General features: G+C 42.8%; 1 protein-coding gene across 3 annotated transcripts in view; it reads right to left on the bottom strand.

Moving 5' to 3' along the window:
• The window catches only part of GTDC1 (glycosyltransferase like domain containing 1), a 318,983-nt gene extending 298,334 nt beyond the window's left edge, over positions 1 to 20,649 (bottom strand). The window contains exons 1-2 of one of the 3 annotated variants that reach the window (XM_015424488.1): positions 20,590 to 20,633; positions 17,304 to 17,418 (exon numbers count right to left, since the gene is read on the bottom strand). In XM_015424488.1, the coding sequence (XP_015279974.1) occupies positions 17,304 to 17,337 (34 nt within the window). In that variant the 5' untranslated portion in view covers positions 17,338 to 17,418; positions 20,590 to 20,633. Of the gene's footprint in view, positions 1 to 17,303; positions 17,419 to 20,589 lie in introns of all 3 variants that reach the window. The other 2 variants (XM_015424489.1, XM_015424490.1) reach the window with 2 other exon arrangements.
• Positions 20,650 to 22,058: the final 1,409 nt, after the last annotated feature.

Here is a 22,058-nt window from a genome sequence, read left to right on the forward strand (position 1 = left end):
GGATCATGGTGTTAGCCAACCGTTCCCAACTCAAACTTGATAGGGTTTGGCAGACTCTTGAACAACCAAGCAGCCATAGAATTCCTTCATTTATTGAGTTAGAAAATAACCTGGCATGGTGATAACTCTGACATTTCAAGCCCGCATGTGGAAGCAGCAGTCATTGGTGTTATCAAAATGAACCCTCAAGATTAACCATACAGTGCTTCAGCTAGGAACAGATTTTGTGAATCAGGCACATTACCATTTCTGAACCCTCTCATATTTTTCATATAAGGCTGTAACAATGTAAACAATACACACTTCTCCAAGGGTGGAGAGTATACCAGCAGTACTGCTACAATCATAGCTTCAACTCTCAAAATACATAATTTCAACAAAGTTTTAGAGCAAAAGTTATGAGGGAACTATTATGAATGTTAAAAATCAACAGAACTTGATTGCAGCATTTAAGAAACATCTAAGCTCTCAATACTGTGCATAAATGTTTTTACTTCAGTTTATGCAGCTCTAAAAATATAATAAAACATGACACAAAACTATTGTTTGCAAACACACCATTTATCTACATGGGAAATAAATGCAACTTAGTGTCCTTTAAAGAATTTATAAAAATCTGACACATATACCTATTTCTGAATACACAATTTCATTCTGAGACACAGGCAAACTTAATGAATTACTTTCAGACACTAGGTAATCCAAATCACCTCTTTAAAATGCCACATTATACCAAGAAGAAAACCAGAAGTCTGGCACTCGCCCCTCTCCACCCCTCATCGCCCACATAATGACTGCATACTTATTGCTGGTGGCTCAAAGCTACACAGAGGAAAACGTGTGGTTTTTCCATTGGTCCCCTAAAAGAAGATTGACAGTATGCAACTGGGAACCCATTGGCCACATCCAGCCCAAAAACAGATACTAGTTGGCTCATCACTCAGCTATGCCTGCCTAAAAACTTGCATGAACCCTTTTGACTTATTTATTTATTTATTTATTTCCCCTCAAAGAAGATTGACAGTATGCAACTGGGAACCCATTGGCCACATCCAGCCCAAAAACAGATACTAGTTGGCTCATCACTCAGCTATGCCTGCCTAAAAACTTGCATGAACCCTTTTGACTTATTTATTTATTTATTTATTTATTTCATTTGATTTATATACCGCTCACCCCCTAAGGGCTCTGAGCAGTTTACATTATACATTTGATACAATCCTACCTAAGGACACACACACGTACAATGAGGGAAGTGACTAACCTAACAGGCACCCTGAAGCGGAGACTTTCGTTGTTGTGGTCTTTCTGCGGGCGGTCTTTTTTCCAGTCCGGCGACGACATCTTCCTGGCGCAGGTCTTCCTTTGGTCGTCGCGACTCCTCCCAGGCCTGGGCCAAGCACACGTCAACGCGTGCTCCCACAGCCGGCCTCTGCCCAATCGGCTCCGGCCTGCTGTGTAGCTCCACCTCTACGCTCCGCCGGCCCAGCCTCCGCTCTCTCGCTCGACTCGCCAACTGCCGCCATGTTCTCCGCCATCGTCGTTGCCGCTGCTGCTCCGCTGCTCACGCCGCCGCCACGCCACGAAGGACGGGTGCTCCCCCGCTCTAAGAGCAGGTACCCATTTGTCTACTTGCCCTTTAATGGGTTTGCGAGCCGCTGGGTGGGCGGGAGCTGGGACATAGGGCCGGGAGCTCACTCCGGCCATGGTGGGGCTTGAACAGCCGAAGCTGCTCGGCCAGATGGAAATGCAGGCTTCATTTACTGCGTGCGCCACCACTCCCACTTTACAACTAGCTGTGAAGGGAAAAGAACTCTGCCACCATGCATGTTTTTCCAGTAGCCTCACTTCCCTTTCCCATCTCCCTAAGAAGTGTAGGACACCCCTGCCTTTGCCAAGCAGAGTGGCATCAGCAAATAAGGGGGAGGGATACTCCAAAAGAAAGGATTAAGGGAATCAGCCCTTTGTCACTGTGACCAACTAATCTGGTTACCAATCGCTGAACTTGAGAGTTGAGAGAGTGCCCACTGACTGTGAGAAAGTCATGATGAGGGCAGCCAGAGCAACAGCCACGCTATAATTAATGGGCGTACATGGAGGAGTAACAATGGCATTAGAGCAGTGTATAAGACAGCTGTGCATGGCAGAGAGCTGTAAGAAGCAGGAACTATATGGACATGAGGTGAAAAATAGGCAGTCCTGTTCAGGACCTAGTAAATGCTAAATAAGATGTACAATACTCTCAGTACAACTTTTTCCTATACTGCAGAGTTTCTCCATATGATAACCCTTTAGAGCCAGTTTAGTGTAGTGGTTAAGTGCGCGGACTCTAATCTGGGAGAACCGGGTTTGATTCCCCACTCCTCCACTCGCACCTGGCTGGATGACCTTGGGCAAGCCGCAGTTCTGATAAGAGCTGTTCTTGAAAAAGAGCAGTTTCTGTCAGAGCTCTCTCAGCCCCACCTACCTCACAGGGTGTCTGTTGTGGGGAGGGGAAGGGAAAGGAGTTTGTAAGCTGCTCTGAGACACCTTTGGGTAGTGAAGGGTGGGGTATAAATCCAATCTCTTCTCTTCTTCTTCTTCATCACAATTTTTCCCTTAAACAAATTACAGATCATGCAAGACACTTTCCTTTTTATACTGACTCAGGAAACGTATAGAGCCAGGGATGGCTCACACTCTCATATAGCCCTAAAACGACTCTTGACATTCAGAAAACTGAGGGCTGGTTCTTCTGTGTATAAATGTTCAGTGTACACAGAATAGCTGCCAAGGAGAGAACACTTTACTTTGGTGTCTAGGATGGGTCTATCGCCATGAAGCAAGCCATTACTACTAACTGCACAAACTTATATATCAGCTTATTTTGCCACTTCAGTCTTTTGCTTTGGGTTTTGCACCTGGGCCACAGCGAGAGACCAGCCACCTCAAGAAGAGCTTTAAAGCAGCCTTTGTGTAGCACTTGCTATACTCCTACTTTGCCCTCCCAACAAGCATCTTCAGTATTCAGTTAAGGAAGCTGATTCTAGCCACTGTTACTCAAAGGTCTAATGTTAGTATCATAATCAGCTTTACAGTAGAAAAACATACAGCAAGAAGCGGAAGGAGGATAGTATAGTGTTTAGATTAGCCTCTGATCTGTCAGAGTTAACCCTCAGAAGAACAACAGTTTGCTGATGAAGAATTAAACGATGGAAACACTGGCTGTACATAAATGCAATTTTTACACCCAAACAATCTGATAATGTAACATTCTGTATGAAGCCAGCATTTTCATAAATTATGATCCAAACAGAGTCCTAGTCAATTCACCCAAAGATATCAAAATTATCCCTTTATTACAGGCGATCCAAGTATCCCCCTTGAGGCTAGGGCGATCAGAAAATATTTAGCTCGTTTCCAAGCCAATATTTTCTTCTACCCCTTTTATTATGAAACTGTAACACGTTTTCAATAACTTTTAGCTTTGCTATACACAACAGCAAGAAATTTCCCAGAACTCTTGAAAAACCTGACATGCGAAATGATTCTCTAGTCAACTTGTGCATTATTAAGCTGAAAGAAGGTATGTAAGATCATTTGATCATTGAAAGCAATGGAAAAACATTGGGAGCTTCAGGACAGATGGATGAACTTCAGGTCATATAAAACATTACCAAAGCTATATTTGAAGAAAGATGTGAAAGTGCCCTGGGTAAGACTACTTTGTGTTGCTAAGAAACGCTGAAGATGGATGAAATAAATTGTCTCAACTAAACAGAGCCAACTCCAGCCATTTCTTATTTGTGTAATGTTTTCGTGTACTGATTATTCATTTTAACAAGTACACAAAAGATAATCCCTCATTAAACCATTTAGACAGGGGAAAATGTATGAACTGTATGCAAGTGCTTAAAAATAGCTAAGTTGTGGAACAAACAGTGTTTTGAAAAAGAAAAGCCTTGATTGCTATTTTGTTAAAAACAAAAAAAAATAAAATCTCAGGAGTTCACAACAGATTGTGCAGAAAGACCTTGGTAAGGTATTATAAAGACCCAAAGGCACTAGCTTTAAGGGTTACAATATTGCTTGTATATCTGCTGCCAGGGAAAGCAGGAAGTCACGTCAATCTTCAGTTGATATGGAATATACTCTTTTTTTTCTGTGATAGAAAACGGTACTGTATGAACTCAAGACTCATGCATTTGGGGCAACTTTTGAAAAGTTCTTTGTAATTTAAGAAACTGACTACTGCATTCTCAGTCCCCAAAATCAGAAGAAAGTCTGGCTCTACAGCTGGTACACAAAACAACTCTACCTAAACCAATCACATCAGATTCAAACTAGCCCTTGACATTATTCTACCAGGGGAAGTAGTGAAAAATAAATTAAGAGGATAGGGGGGTTTTGTTGTTTGCTGTTTAAGTTTTCTTTTAGGAAAATCGATTTGCAGACTCAGATGGCTTACAGTTTACACACCCCAATAACAAACTTCTCCTAGACAGTCTCTTTCTTTCAAAGGTGGATTATAACAGAATTTTGACAAAAAACAATTGCCTAGTTCATCTTCCTCTCTCCAAATTATCTACAGCAAAGTGGCATAAATGACATAAATGTTATTGGGAATGTAAATAATATGAAACAATACAAAAATTCCACTACTAAAGACAGCTTAATGTTTTGCTGTACAATTTCAATAATTAAGCACAATTAAGAGTTTTAAAATTCTAAACACATGGAAAAATATTTAAACCTTCAGTCTAATCATATGCATGTTTACTCAGAAGTAAACCTCACCTAGTTCAATAGGACTTACGCCCAATTAAGTGTGCATAGGACTGAAGCCAAAGCCTCGTAATATAACCACATATGAAATCTCTTAGGGCAGATACGTATCCTTCAGTTAAAGTTTTGCACTGTGTATCTGTTCCAAGGAAAATATAATGATTTCTCTATGGAATGAAACATATTCAGGAACACTATGATGTCAGATCTACCATCCAATCTGACTTTGATAAAAGATGGAGACCACAAAAGAGAGTGATAGCAGCAAGCACCATTTCTCAGAGAATTGTAGAAAACACATAGAAGATTTACTAAACCCAATAAATATTCAATATCTCAATACCATTAGAGTAGAAAAGTTCTTTTTCTGGGGAAAATCAGTTGCCAAGTGAACTGTAAATCCTAGAGGTCTGTTTAACAGAAGTTTATCCATTCCGTCTATTTCCCAACAGATATTTCTCATGTACATACATTCACGGCGAATAAAACTAATTTTTACAAAATTAAAACAAATTGGGCTTCTTTAAAATTTCATTTTCTTAATTTCAATTTGATTTTTAAAAATGTCAGTAATATTAAGCATCTTTGTTTAAAATGAAGTCTGAATTTAACAGAAATGTTGAAGTCAAGTGTACACTGTTAACACTGACTTTCTATCAAACACAGTGGGTAGAATCCCCAGGTTATTTTTCCACCAGTGTAACTCACTTCCTCCAGCTGACTCCTGTGTGCTACTGCAGCCCACAGTAGTTCCCCAAAATGTTACTGCTGGGGCCAGGCAACCTTAGTGCCTACTGGGAAGAGGAAATCAACAAAACAGGCCTCCCTTTCAGATTTAAACTAAGCAGTCAAAGTATGCTTTTCATTCACAAGAATGAACTCTGTAGAAAATACCTAACATTAAAATGAAACATTATAAATATTGCTGTCATGTATATCAATAGGAGGAGCTGCGGTGGCTCAAGTGGTTAAGACGCTGAACTGCAGGCTGTGGAAGGTCAGTAGATCAGCAGTTCGAGACCCAGGTGCCGCATGAAGGAGTGAGCGCCCATCTCTAGTTCCAGCTCCTGCCAACCTAGCAGTTCAAAAGCAAGAAATTGCAAGTAGATAAATAGGTACCACTTTGGTGGGAAGGTAACAGCGTTCCGTGCGCCTTGGTGTTTAGTCAAGACCACGGAAATGTCTTCGGACAGTGCTGGCTCTTCGGCTTTGAAATGGAGATGAGCACCGCAACCCTAGAGTCGGATTCGACTGGCTTTCGAGCAAGGGAACCTTTACCTTTACCTTTTTATATCAATAGGAAATCAACTCTGACTGTTCCCTGGAAGGCCAGATACTGAAGCTAAAGCTCAAATACTTTGGCCACCAAATGAGAAGGGAGCACTCACTGGAGAAGACCCTGATGCTGGGAAAGATTGAAGGTAAAAGAAGGTGATGGCAAAGGATGAGATGGTTAGACAGTGTTATCGATGCAACAAACATGAAATTGAGCCGGAGGACGGTGGAACACAGGAGGGTCTGGTGTGATATGGTCCATGGGGTCACGAAGAGTCGGACTTGACTGTGCGACTGAACAACAACAACAACTTCAATAGTGCAAACTATTGACTAATTAAGACTATCAACGAGAAAGCACAGACATTTCCTTCCTGTGTCCTGGAGAACCAGCTTTGCCCAGTAACTACCAGCCATTTCTCCTGGAAACTCTGGGGCACTTACAGTGCCTCCCTATGCAGAATTACACCCATCTAAGCCCACTGACTTCAATGGATTTGGAAGGGTGAAACGGTTTAGCTTGCAGTTTTAGGCTGCACTGTAAGCCTTCAAGTCTATGACGTTACTTGGTGCCTTTCCGTGTCAGAGAAAGCCTAACAGAAACCCTTAATTTCCCAATTTCTAACTCTGTTCTGTTCAAATGTCATGAACTGTGGTATCAGATGTACCTATTCCGATGAGTCTGCACAGCTTGCTATCTTTCCTCCTCCAAGAAGACTATCCAGATGTTATCCCAAACTTCCTTGCCTGGGTGACCCTGCTTGCAAAATACAAGACAAAACACATCGGAGATTTTTAGTCTCCTCTCATCTAAGCTGATCATCAGACATTCTCCCTTTCCCTTTTGGTCTAGTTACCACACTGAATTCCCTAAACTTTTTTTTGCTTTGAAAGAAAGTAGATGTTTTACAGCCATCAACCCAGCCCTCCCTCTCATCATTTCACCACATCCCCATATCTTGTGTCCCCCCCCCTCAAAAACCGAAATTTGGGAAGGACTATAGTGTCATACTTAGGTCACCCACTCACTTGCTCTCTCTTGGGATGTAAGGGGTGGTGGTGGTGGTGAAGCTTTCTTCATGGCCAGGAAAATAAGAGGAGAAAATATATGGGTTATAAACTGGTTTTTGACTGTAACATTTTTGTGGCACAATTTCTATCATATTAAATGGCAAACAGAATATTAGGATATCAAATATTTTGTCACACTGCTTAGATATCCCCTCAGGAGAGGCTGAAACCACAGTCCCACTTGGTGGGTCATCATTAGGAAGGAAGGGATATGTGGAAAGAAAGACAGAAGGAAGAAGGGGAGTGGCTAGGTTTTTCTGCTGGTCTGTGCAGCCTGCTCAATATCCAGCAGGTTGTTAGGGGGGCAGTACTACTGAACATCACAGGACTTCTGAGTTTGGATGTAACCAAAACCACACTTTGCACTAAGATTAAAATGCAAAGTACAAACTGTGGTTCAGAATCCTGGTTTAGCATCCACCATCAAACCACAATTTGTTGGGCAGCCTGCCCTATTGAATATCACAATAGACCAGGATATTAATCAAACCGTGGTTTATCATAACATCTGAAGGAAGCCCATACTCGTAAGCAGCCAAATTCTATAGCGTGGGGTTGCCTGGAAAGAGTTTTTAAATTGTACTATATGGTAGTATATAGGATGTATTTTGTTGTTAAACAGTATGTTTTAATTTCTGTAAAACAAATACTATGCACTATTTTGAAATTTATGAATTAGAAACTATGCAAACCATTCACTCAAAGGCTACGATCACACACTAAATGACCCACTTCCAACCCACTTTCCAACTGGATTTTACTGTGTGAACTGGAAAAATCCAATTCAAAAACGCATTGAAAGTGGACTGTGTGTGTGATTGCAATCGAAACTGCTTTAAAAATCAATTCACCCTGCCTACACTTAGCAAATAATTTTGTCCTTATGACGGGCTTCTCAGCCTGTGATACAGAATACTTACTTGGTTTAATAAATCTTTGCTAAATGTTGACAAACATCCGAGTCTTAAAACATTTGCATCAACACATATGGTATCATTACTGGAGCTTCATTGTTTGCAGTATTGTAGAAAAAGGCATGCCCTATCCTATCCTAAGCATTTCTTTGCTGTTATAGTATATCAGGAAACTTACCATACATTCTTTTCAAATTATTACATATGCTTTAAACTTTCTTTCAAGTGTTCATTAAGAATAAAGGATCCATTAGTTAGCCTCCAAAGTCTTATGATTCCACAAGGGTTAAATTTCTTAAATGTCCTAAACTTAAAAATGTGTCTAGTCCAGTTAAGAGAACACTGAACATTCTCTGAATGTGTCCATTTTTTTTGTTAAACATCTAAACGTGGCCATCTGTTTCGTAAGAAGCCAACAGATTAAATTAAATAGAAAACTAATAGTTTTATGCAGAAGTGAGACTAATTTCTTAAGCATTGCCAGTAACAATAATCAGGGCCATGCAACCCTACAACTACAAATCATATCCAAAAACAAAAGAAATGTATGACAACAGAAGCATTTTCCTTTAAGGGGGAGAAGGGAGGTTAAGTGTAAGATCAAGACAGGAAATTGTTCTTGTTAAGCTGAAAGATCATGTAATTGTTTATTTGGGAAAACTCTGATTTACCTTAAACTATGTGCGAGGTTGGAATGAGAAGGTCACTGTGTATTAAATTGCAGTCCAGTAGACAACCAAGGTCAAAGGCAAGTATTCTGAAAGTTTACATTAGAAAGACCTCGAGCTTTTGTGTTCACAAAATATGGCTAAGATTTTCCCACAGAGCACCCGATTCCATAGTGTATAATATAAACCATATAAAACAAAACATGCAAGCCAAAGAAAGTGTTAAAGAATATTAATTTAGGAATTTTTACATGCTTGTTGAATCAAAGCAGCAAACCAAAGGTTGCTTTAAATCTTCCTACAAAGCCTTTAGTACAGTCCGACAAGAGCAGTGGACTTGGGAGAACCGTGTGGATGGGCCAAGTTCAGACACTCATTGGGTGGCCTTGAGCAAATTGCTCTCTCAGACGGAGTTACCCTAGGAAAAAATAATGATCTCCTCTATACCAATTGTTGAGAAGATGAAAGGTAAAGTTTGGAAAAACACAGAGAGAGCAATTCAACGCCCACTTACATTGGTCCACCCCAACTGACATCAGTGTGTTAAGACAAAGCCAAAGAAAACAAAAGACTCCGCCTTAAAAAGATTTGTATCTTGCCTCTTTAGGTTTATAACTTGGTATGAAATATGCACATTAAATGTTTCTCTATATAATCTGTACTTTCAGGACAGCAATAAAAAGTTTTTAAGATGTGAAGCAAGCTACACTGTGGATATTCACACATTTATTTTTATTTTTCACATCTCATCTGCAGCAATATGTTTAAGGTGTATATTTAAGACATTTACTTTGAGACATATCTGCTGAAGCAACAGTGAAAGTTCTGTGTGTATTGCAGAAAAGTTCTGTATGATCAGACTGCAGTTTCTGGAGGCCACCAAGTTAAAAATCTGGAGGCCAAATAAAAGATCTGATCCTCTTCCCCAATGCCCACTCACAAAAGCAGACTAATCACAATCTACAAATCACTGGGGAGAACAGTGTAAAAACAACAAAACAAAAACCCCAGCATACATACATACACAAAATATCACCCAAAAACCTGCTTGTTGTAGCACATGTCCCTGTTTTGCACAACATCTAAAGCCTGCTTCAAACACCCAACATGATTAATCGCTAACATCTATAGTTCTTGTGCTGTTATTTTTCTAGCATGTATCTGTCTGTGGTGCAGCAAATCCTCTCCATCTTAACCCACCTCGGCCTATGCTCGACTGGAGTCACACCCCGGAGCATGGCTGTGTCAGTTTTGGAGCCCAACTAATGGAAATAAATTTAAAACTATCTGAAGGGCGTTTACAGGAGAGAACTGTCAGCAGGGAAAGGTTAAATCCTATCTCCTCCACTTACTCTCCCATGCAAGAAGAACTCCCTGACCTCCCAACCCTGCATTATAATGTTGGGAATTTCAGGTTTCCTTGTAACATCTAGCTTAAGCATCCCTCTTCTATTTCGAGGGAAGTTTTAAAATTAGGTATAGGAACCCCCGGTGTTCAGTTCTACCTTGCACCATAATCCTATTTACAGCAGCAACATTATTTTACAACCATAGTTATCATCAGCACGAAATAACTCAAACCAGACTGTGGCACGACATTCATATCTAATTTTGAATATATTTGTAAATATAATTAATTGATCCATTGATTGATTGATTAGGCTTCTAGACCGCCCTCCCATGTAAAAACAGGGCTCAGGGCGGTGTACAATAATAAAACACATTAATAAAGATAGTCAACAATTAAAAACAACAAAAATACCACAATTAACATAACTGGAGGGCACTAAAAACTTCAGATTGTGCCACTGCCCCATGGGGGAAGGCAAGAAAACAGGAGTGCAAGGCAAGGTGTAAACTGTCATGGTTCTCAACCAAAAGCTTGGTGGAACATCTCTACTTTACAGGCCCTGAGGAGCTGCATTAGGTCCCGCAGGGCACAGATGTTATTCGGCAGAGAGTTCCACCAAGTTGCAGCCAGGGTTGAAAAGGCCCTGGCTCTGGTCAAGGACAGCCGGATGTCTTTCAGGCTGGGGATGACCAGTTAGTTATTATTTCACTAGATAAAATTGGGGGAAAGGCGCTTTCATGAGCCAGATTTAAAAAAAAAAATCAGTCCAATTCTCTACCGTTTAAGACCCTCCACTCAGAACTACATTTCCAAAACTACCTAGCTCCTATCCGCCTTGTCAATACCCAGCTGCTAAAACCTACCATGAGGCCTCATAAGAGCTCAAACCCAAATAGATCCTATCAATCCATCTATTTTAGTTTGACGTTATTCTTCATCCACAAATCTTAAGGCAGTATAAATTATCTCCCCTCTCCCATGGTATATTCACATACAGCCTAGTGGCATCCTAAGCAGAGTTGAATGTTGAAGTCAATCGTTTTAAAAGAGCAAAATTCTGCTCAGGATGGCACTGCCAGTGTGCTTCATTCGAACACAAGTCCATCCAGTCACAGGTCTGCAGTCTAACCATTACATCACATCAGCATTCAGTAATTTAAGAGAGCTTCAAAACTTGTCAGGGGTCCCATGGTGTTTACCCTGCTATGCCCTAAGAGGTTCAGCACAGTGGACAAAAAACAGCTCAACTATTCTAAAAGTTTAGCCACAACTACAGACAGAGACACAGCTCTTTTGGGGAGAAGGTGGGGGGAGAGATGGGAGGCTGGGTGTTGAACTGACTCCCATGTGCCACATGTGAAAGCAAAAACAGAACCAAGTTTCAGTGTTTGGGGGGGGGGTTGTTTCCAAACTATCACAACCCAAAGTTAAGTTTCCTCTCAACAGATGATGCAGGAACAAAACTGTAAGGAAATCATCTTGCGACATATGCTCAGGCATGAACTTATGCACAGAAATCACAGTAAAATGCCTGGCTCAAATGTCCCCTGGAGAGAAATCAGCGCAAAAGCAGCATGCAATACATCTGACATATAGCTGCTAGTATTAGACACATGTAGACGATGTATCAACCTAAGAATTGTATTTCATTGCAGGACTTCTCAAAAGTAAGAACAGGCTAGTTTTTGCTGTTTTTAAAGACACATTATTCTTGCCTATATGCTTTCTTAAAATGGTTCACCCTGCCTATTCCTGCTTATGTCTTACTAATGGGCTGGAACCACTAGATCATTTCCACAGACTGAAAGAGCATTACTTTTGCACCTCCCCCTTCCACAGTGGCTCCATATACCCCCCCCAATAATGTTCCCGGGGGGGGGGGATCTGGAGCAGCATTTGAGGAGGACATTTGGAGATGGAAATGTCCATGGAGGTGGAAACCCTTCAATCCACACAAATGCTTCAGTGGATCCAAGCCATTATATGGATTCTTATAGAGCTCTAGAGGGTACTGATTATTTCACCCTTACAATACGATGCTGACTCTGAAAACCAAGAAATGTTAATCTAGCAAGGGCTCCTGTAATGATCTAATGCAGCAGCACTCCCTCGGGGGGCTTACCAGCCACACAGGGCTCTTCGACACACTACATGTGGCTCTTCTAGGCATTGTTCCCAAACATGGCACCTGCCCCCTTGCTCCCAGAAAGTGAGCAAGTCCATTGCCCTGTAATGCTTGTGGTAGGCAGATGGTTCCCATTTGGAAACAGTTGCCACAGGACAGCAAGACAGGTAAGCTGTGAGCTGCAGGATTCATGCTAGAGACAGATGGGCCTGTTCTGCCCAACTAGCCTCACCATAGCCTCTGCACTTTCAACCCAGCAGCAAGGCAGGTACCAGGAGAAGAACAATCTGGCCACAGAGGACGGAGGTTACAGCCATCACAGAAGATTCACTCAGGAAAAGAGGAAGCTGGCCACAGTGGGGTGCTGGTGGTTTTACTCCCCTTTCTTGGCCAGCTTGCTGTCTTCCGGGAGCCTTAACAACATCACTCTCTCACCTAGTTGCTGTTCCTCATGCTGAGGACACAGCAAGGCAGCTGAGACGGAAGCCTTTCCACTCACTACCGATATACAAGGACGGGCTAAGGCTCCACAATGGTGGGGTGAAACAGCCCTGCATTCGCAGAAGTAGCCTGGCAATTTAAAAGGTCATATATTTAAATATTTATACTCAATATTATTGTACGTATGTGTTTGGTGAGGTAGTACACAGGCGTAAGTTGGTCACGTGACCCTTTTAAGTGACAGTAAATGCAAATGTGGCTCTCCGTGAGTTGCGAAGTAAATACTACTGAGCTATCATTAGGAACCTACTCATATGCTCTGCTTCACAATTTTAACAAGTGAACGGCAGTAAGGTGCAAGGCTTTCTTACGCTAGTGCCACATCACAAGTCATAGAATTACACTGGCACCGACAGCAAAGCCGTTGCGATATCTTCTGTAAGGCAAACACTAACAGAAAGGAATAGGACGGGTCACGGATTTCAAAATAACACCACCAAGCACACAGTGCTCCAGCATCCAATCACCTTTTGGGGGAGGGGGAATGGAATGCTTGAGGGAAACACAGCAGGAGAGGGCCTCAGGGAGCGTGCAACGATAGCCTGGTCTGCCTCAGCAAAAGAGCAGACATTCTGAAGATAGCTCTGCCCGGTGGCATGGCAGAGTGGTTTAGCTCTACCCAGGGCTCTTTTTGTAGAAAAAGCCCAGCAGGAACTCATTAGCATAATAGGCCACACCCAACAGCAGAAACGCATTAGCATATTAGGCCACAACCCTGACAGCACAGCTCATTAGCACATTAGGCTGCACCCCCATGTTATCAGAAGTGTGGTCATCCAGCCACACCCACCTTTTGCTTCTTATTCTGTTCACCTTGTTTGTTGTCAAAACTCAGGGCTTTTTTTGTAGCAGGAACTCCTTTGCATGTTAGGCCACACACCCCTAATGTAACCAATCCTAATGAGTTTCTGCTGTTGGGTGTGGCCTATTATGCTAATGAGTTCCTGCTGGGCGTGGCCAACTCAGGAGCCAGCTGGAACTCCGTTCCTGTGCATTCCTGCCCAAAAATAGCCCTGGCTCTACCTCTGGGAGAGAACAGAGTACCCAGTGGTGAGGCCTGTCTCTGGCAATCAGACCTTGTACCACTGAGTCAGACTCTTGGGAAATGATAGGCTGGTGTGGGGTGGTACCCTGTGTGTGTGTGAAAGTAGCCAACCTAGTGGCTAGTCACTGAAAGCCTGTTTGTATCCGTAAGCATTTAAAAAAATTCAAACAACACTCCGAAGCCATAAGTAGTTTAAATTGATATGCCTCGGCCAGGTTTCTCTTCTGACTGCCTGGAGACCCGTACTGCTGTTCTGTTCTTTAAAACCAACCAGAAAATAAATCAATCTTCTTTGTTACTGCCTCGGTTCTCTCCGTGTTCTACTTGCTCCCCACAAAACTTACCTCAAAGCAGTGAGCCCAAAGCCTTTACACTTGATAGCCTAAGAACGTCCTGTAACTGAGGTAAAGGTTTACAGTTTAAAACAAGCCTGGTCCCCCAAAATCATAAGAGGCTGTGTGGGGCCCCTCAGTTGCCAGAAAAGACCTGTAACATAGACTAATAGAAATTTCTGACGGAATCACATGTTGACAAGGACCCAAATTCCAAGATCAACTTTTACATCGGAAATTTGTTCGCATTATTGCTTTTAGAAACTGACATGAAAATATGGTTTCTCTCCATCACACGGCATTTTCTCAAGCCTAAACTTCTAAGGAGAAAAAAATGCACATTAGAAGGAAGAACTGGGGAGAATTCCTTCCACTCCACATCTTGAAAGCTCTAATTAAAATTCAATATTGCACTTTACATATGGGTTCTTATATGAAACTCCTGTCATGGCTAAGGCTTAAGGTTAACCAGGTTAATAGAGTCCAATAAAACAGCTCTATTGAATTATATCAAGCCACTGTAATACACCAGGCTGCAATCTGCCTCTCCTTTATTCCTGACCAGTGCACTGAGATTTAAGCCAACAATATGTGGTTAGCATCCAAGAACTATTTATATGTAGGATAGAAACTTCCAAATGCCACCCCTCTTCCCTTGAAGAAAGTGCATATATTTACACCTCAAATATTTCCCTCCAGTCTGCTATTCCCATTGTCACAGTGCTATGTGTTAACAGATCTGCATGCATTTGCCAAGTATCACTCAGTTGAAACAGAGACACTCCCCTCAATATGGATTCATTTTAAGGGTTTCCCCCCCCCCTTTCAGTATCAGTCTCCAATCTAAGAAGGATTTTATGAACACCCTTTAACCCAAAAACTTAATCTTTCTTTATTTTAAGCTATGCTCTCTTACAGTGTAAAATTATCACACACCACACTTACGTGGATACAAAATGAGAGCTCTCCTATAATAGGTGCAGTTATTATACAGGCCTTTAATACTATGCTCACAGTATAACAACTCCTATATTTCTCAGTCAAGGCTAGGGCCTCTACATTGAGCAAGCATGACGTATAAATAATTCCAAGCAACAGTAACAAACAATGTTCTACATCAACATTCTCTTTCCTTTTTCTCACATGACCAAACTAAAAGTATGGTCGATCCTCACATTATTTCTGATATGATCACTGTTTTCCAAATATGCACCTCAGGACTAGAATACACACTCCTATAGCCACTTTATAATACATCCAGTTTAACATACAAGTATTAATGTCCACATTGGAAGACGTATACAACAAAAAGAAAACAACCCCAACCTGAAAATCAAGTTAGATACTCAAGAGGCTGAGTAGCAAGAACATAAAAAATAATATAAATATTTACTGCATAGTACACTAGGTCAAAGTTAGAAACAACAAACATACATAGAGATTAAAATGTCATATACAGCAACCATACAGCAACCAACGTTCCCTCTAAGCTGTGGAGTCTTGTGAGCAAAAATTCTACTTTGTGAGCTACTGGCATTAAAGTTGTGAGCAGGCGATTTGACGACTGCATAAATTAGTTTGGTCTGGAGCCATTCTTCCTGAGCTCAGGCAAAAATGTGTGAGCCAGAGGCTAAAAAACTGTGACCTAGCTCACACTAACTCAGCTTAGGGGGAACACTGACAGCAACCAACTGGAGTTGTACATACAGTGATAACAAGATGTCAACAATGGTTTCACATAAAGATATGTAACCACAAAGCCAGACGAATTTCAGCCCTAAGGGCCTTCTTCAATGGTTGAAACCGTGTTGCCCACACATAAAGGGAAAATATCTTTTCTTTTGGGGGGCCAGGAAGGTTTTAAATAATTCCTAAAAATAATAGATATGTAAAGTTGTTAGACTATAACATGGTGACCTTAACTGGAAAGATGCTTTGCAAAAAAATGAATAGAATAGTTGTAACTTACACTACAGGCTAAGGCTCCAAATAAAGAATGAAAGACAGGCCTGTATATCACAAAGGAGCCCGCACTCTGATATCTCTGAACCAATATTCTGTAAAGGAGATGGCATAACCACAAGGTATAACATAAATATGGTATTATCGAAATAACATGAAGTATGCCCCCCTCAAACAGTCAGCAATAATGTTTATATCATTTTAAAAGATTTTTTTATATAAACCAACCTGTCCTTGGCCGTAGCTGTATTTCCTCCGTGTGTGCAAATGTGAACCAGAATTAAAAGTGACTGAAAGTGAGGTCTTAAAAGATCTGATATAGAAGTGGCGAAGGAAGAGGGATGATGTAATGTCACCTGTACAACCTGGCTTCACCTTCTGAAGGGGAGGGGGAGGAAGGCGGGAGAAGGAACTGGCCGAGCACTTTAAACTTAATCCATACATAGCCGATCAATCTCTTCATTCAGCCCTGGTGCACTGTGCAATATATATTTATATTATTTTTTATGTTCTTCCTACTCAACCTCTTGAGTACCTAACACATCGGAAGAAGTAACATGAGAATCAAACCATTCTATACAATGGATCCTGTAGGATTTATTTCTCATACATTTCTTCGTTTTTTAGAAAAATCCATCTACAGCATAGAATTGCTAGTTCTACAAGTTCAACCCCTCTAGATAGTTTTCAGCTTTATCACTACTCTGAGAGAGAAAGGCATTACAAATGTACTTAGTCTCTTTAGATCTACAGGCCTTTTTGGCTCCCAGCGTGAAGGCAGCTTCCTCTATAAGGCATGTGATAGCATAATGCCTCAAACATCGTTCATGTTTTTAAAAATTGGTGCACAAATACCAGAACTGATTCTGAAGACTGCATCCCATGAGTGTCGTCTCATATTACCCTCTGCCCAAGAAAATGCGTGACTCCTGAGTTTAGATAAGGAGTCTTTTTAAAAAGTAATATATGAAACAGCATTAAATGCTTGAAATAAGGACTGTTCAAAACTAAACTGATATGCAGTGATTGTGGATGTAATTGGTATTGTGCTAGAAGAACACGTTGGGAAGCTTTCCGGCCAAGTTGTACATAACAATGGAATCCCTGAGTAATTAAAGTGCACACTGAGTTGTGAACTGACCATAAAGTGAGGCAATCACATCACTGAAGCAGCATGTGCCAAATCCTGGCCTCAGGTCCATCTTAATATGCAGCACATCCCATTCTGTCATGGAATTTGGCTCCCCAGTGAAACAGAAAGTAGCACACACCATCACCATCTCATGCTTCCTTACACAAGATAGTTGTCAAGGCCTCTATCCACTGCATCTCCACCAGGAAGTGAGGAACCAAAACAGGGACATCTAAATCCCAAGTCTTCTGTCCACTTGTGTCTAGAGATGTGAAGGCCTAGGGGGAAATGGCAAAAATTTGGAAAACGGTTATTTCCCATTTTTCCTGAGGCCTTCGTTTCAATTTTTCTGACAGACAAATTGTAAAGTTTAGGGAGTACTGGAAAAAAACACCTCCTATGAAATATTTTGTCTTTCAGAATGAGTGAAATGCTTTTAAAGACAAGGTCACCACACTATATACATATACAGCTCTTAAATACAACATCTGCACCTAGAAGGATACCTGATCTTCATGGGGGGGGATGCAGGGTTTTCATTGCTTCTGTGCTCCTTTTGACCTGATTCTTACCATGCTTGACCTTTTCACCTCTCCCTCAAACTACTATGACATATATATGCACAGATTTGGTATCAAGTAGCTTATTGTACTACCTTGCTGGAGAGAAAAAATATCACTGAGAACTGACCTCTCTAACCAATAGCTATAGAAAGAAGACCGCATCTAGCTGGAACGACATCTAGCTGTGCAGATATTATTGACACTTTTGTAATTCCTTTTCCTGACCAAATAATATTTTATGTTATTTAACATAAAGCTTGTGTTTAGGTTTGACAGGACAGCAAGTATTCCATGTATTTTGGTTTTTCCCAAAATTTCTGTTGGTTTTTTTTCTTGAAAAAAAACAGGGCGGGAAGGGGGTTTTCCCTGTGGCTTCAAAATTTCCGGAAATGTTACACCTCTACCTGTGTCCCCTTAATCCACTGTAGAATTGGTCCTTTACTGCGGATCATATTTCTTTAGCAATAGACACTATGCTGGAAGAATGTGCTTCACAACAAAAGAGTGCCTCCACAACAGAAAAGAGTGTTGTGCATGATAAAATAAGGCTTAGAATACAATAAATCATAGTGTACCTCCCTGATTTAGAGAACAAAATCTGAATGCCTCATAATATGTCCTTGCAAGTCATGACACAAGTGAGATGACAGACGTGGAGTTTCAGTTCCTAGGTCTCATAACCCTTCCAAGGCCTGGTTCACACACACAGGAGAAAAAGGTAACAGAATCCTGAGGTAAACGGGCTACACCTCTTCCAGCTGCTGGTGGAGGATCATATTTTGGAATGTTCTCTGCAAACAGAAAAGCTGTACAGCAAAGTAAGGAAATGTTCTATAGCTAGAACATTCTGAGTTGCCATGGCTAGTTTTCCTAAATACATAGAGTTGCTTCTCTAACCTGGATGGCCCAGGCTAAGCCCATCTTGTCAGACTTCGGAAGCTAAGCAGGGTCACTGCTGCTAAGTACTTGGATGAAAGACCACCAAGGAATTCCAGGGTTACTATGCAGAGAAAGTCACTGACAAACCACGTGTTAGTCTCTTGTCTTGAAAACCCTATCGGGTCTCCATGAGTTGGCTGCGACTTGACAACACCTTACGTATACACACGGAGCTGCTTAAGAAACATTCCAAAACAGCAGTCTAACACCTGAAATGTGGTGGCAGTCTGCTATACAACTTCATCATCCTGCCTGCGTGAAACCTGACCAAAATATCCTCTAAGTCAGTACAACCCTTGGCCAAGCAGTGACAGGGTTTGCCAATTCTTGGAAAGCATAAATCGAGCCAAGGGCAGGATCAGTGGAGTCAAGGGGTAGAGTTCAGTGCATTTAAGGGATGTAACCCCTGTGTCTCCAATTCAATGTTCCCTCTAAGCTATGGAGTCTTGTGAGCAGAAATTCTACTTTGTGAGCTACTGGCATTAAAGTTGTGAACGAGAGATTTGGCTACTGCATAAATTAGTTTGCTCTGGAGCCATCCTTCCTGAGCTAAGACAAAAATCTGTGAGCCGGAGGCTAAAAAACGGTGAGCTAGCTCACACTAACTCAGCTTAGAGGGAACACTGGTCTCCATGCAGCACAGCTGAGGTCACAGCAGATCTCTCTCTCTCTCTTGGTTGAGGATATCAGGAGGGAAGGGAAAGGAGAAAAGGGCAGCCCAAGATAGCTACAGTGTTTACCAAAGCTGCTTTTGAGGCACAGAAAGGCCTGGGCTGAAAATGAAAATCAGTTGCAAGCCTAGTATCCTAAGGTCTCAAAGGCACAGTACAGCAAATTCCTTTGCCTGAATACCGAAGAATTCAAATTGGACTCTTCTCCTGTTTCCTCTGTTATGTGGCACCAAACCACATAAGGGGGGGGGGGAGTCACGCCAGGAGCAAATTAGTCAGTGGACAACCCTAAGCCTAGACGTTTGACAGCCCTTGTTTGCAAATACCAGATGTACCCTTTTCCCCTTCCTGTGCAACTTTCTCACGCCCCCATTTCTGAAGCCCACCAGCGAGTCACACTGCAAACCCCTTCCTCTTTAAAATCCCGAGGGGTAACAGCAAATGTGACACAAAAAGGAACGCTGCAGATGCTCCAAAGCAGTGTTCCCTCTAAGCTGATGGGAGTGTGAGCTAGCTCACAGTTTTTTAGCCCCTGGCTCACACGGTTTTGTCTTAGCTCAGGAAGGATGGCTCCAGAGCAAACTAATGTATGCAGTAGCCAAACCGCTCGCTCACAACTTGAATGCCAGTCAGTGTTCCCTCTAAGCTGAGTTAGTGTGAGCTAGCTCACAGTTTTTTAGCCTCTGGCTCACACATTTTTGTCTTAGCTCAGGAGGATGGCTCCAGAGCAAACTAATTTATGCAGTGGCCAAATCGCTTGCTCACAACTTTAATGCCAGCAGCTCACAAAGTAGAATTTCTGCTCACAAGACTCCACAGCTTAGAGGGAACATTGATGCCAGTAGCTCACAAAGTAGAATTTCTGCTCACAAGACTCCGCACCTCCCGCCCCAGAACGGCGGGGGTCCTCGCGGAGGAATCTCCCAGAAGGGGCCGCGCTCCCTCCGCCGTTCACGCGCGCACAAAGCCTCGCACTGGGCCGCGGCCTCCCCTCGACGCGCCCACCCGGAGCGCCAGGCCAGCTTGGGGGTGCGGGCGGGGGTGGTTACACCACACAGCCCGCCTTCCTCGCAGGCCGGGCCGCGGTCCTGCAGAGCTGCCGGGGCTCGCTGGGCTAGGCCTGGTTGGCTCACGCCGCTTCCCAAGCCAGCTCGGACGACCTCCGCCGCCGAGCTGGCCAGGAGAGCGCGCCCGACGTCCCCACGCTCCGCGCCTTCCCGCCCAGCTTGGCTCTTTGGACAGCCCTGGCGCCTCACCCCACCCAGAGGGGACTCACCTCCTCGCTCTTGGTCCCTCCTGGAGGCCGTCAGGAGCGACGCGCCACCGGCCCGGCTCCTCCTCCTTCGCCGCCGCCGCCGCTCAGACGCGGAAGGAAGGAAGCGCTTATGCCAGGGCTGCTTCCCTCCTTGCGAGCGTCGCGGCGGTTTCGTGCCGGGGGGAGCGGCTAAGCGCTGCCCTGCTTTGCTTCTCTCTCCCTCCCTCTGTAGCCCCCCACCCTAGTATCCAAGCGCTTTCCCTAAACTTACTTAGAAGTAAGGTCCGCGGATGGGGAGGGGGGGGGGGGTTGTTTGAATTCCCAAGGCAGGATGCTTAAAAGACAGCCGGTTTTCATTTTATAAGAGGGTGGAAAGAAGAGGAGCCTAATTCGGAACACCAGCGGCGGCTATTATGGCTTTGGGTGGGGAGGCTGTGCGCGTTTCTCTCGGCCCCGGGACGCCTCGTGTTCACGGTCGTAACCGCAGATCGCTCGTGCGGAGGACCGATTGGAATGTGTCCGTTCCCTGCAAAACGTGTATGCGGGATAACTCTCGTGTTCACGAAACGCTGGGTCCTGACGAAGGCGCTCGTGCAGGGCATAAGCATCCGATTATAAATTAACTGCTCGGATGGTGTACACCGGGTATATTGACTGGTAACTGCCTTACCCTTGTCTTACATTTACGTTATAAAACAATCCTTCCCTCGTCTCTCCCGCAAAAAAAAAAAAAAGCCGATATAATAGGGAAGACTACCCTGTTTCCCGAAAATAAGACCTACCCCAAAAATAAGCCCTAGCAGGATTTCTATGCATTTGTGGTGTAAGCCCTAGTGTGTCTTCTTGATAAAAAATAAATATAAGACAGTGTCTTATTTTCGGGGAAACACGGTAGGTGATGGTTTTTATTACAACCCACCGAAATAACGGCATTGTGTGTAAGCTTTCGATTGCTCCAGAACTCTTAATCAGGCTCGATATTCAAAAGACAAAAGGTGGGTAGATGTGAATATAGTAACTTCTAGGCCATTGTCTTAGAAGGACCTCAGGATCCTAGTCAGAAAGTTCTCCCCGACCCCTTGAAGCTTGTACACTGTTTTGTGTTATTGTGGTTGGGCCTAATAAAAGATATTTCACAGCTTTTGTTTTGGGGTTGAACATAAAAAAAGTTTTTGTTTTTTGGATTTTGTTATGGACTCGCATTTTAGGTTTGCCACCTCCAGGATCGGGAAATACCTGGAGATTTGGGGGGTGGAGTTTGGGGACTGAAAGGAGCTCAATGGGAATGTGATGCCATACAGTTAACCTTGCAAAGTGGCCATTTTCTCCAAGTAAACTGATCTCTCCTGCCTGGAGATCAGTAGTAATCCCAGGAGATCAAAATCTGATAAGGAGGAGTTTCAGCCTGCTTTTCTTACTGTATTTTCTGTAGAAATGAACATCTTATAGTCTGGTTCTGTGCATTTTGCCTTAGAAATACATTCCATGAA

Source organism: Gekko japonicus, unplaced genomic scaffold (assembly GCF_001447785.1).
Source record: "Gekko japonicus isolate JY-2015 unplaced genomic scaffold, Gekko_japonicus_V1.1 scaffold124, whole genome shotgun sequence".
In the NCBI taxonomy this organism is placed as follows: domain Eukaryota; kingdom Metazoa; phylum Chordata; class Lepidosauria; order Squamata; family Gekkonidae; genus Gekko; species Gekko japonicus.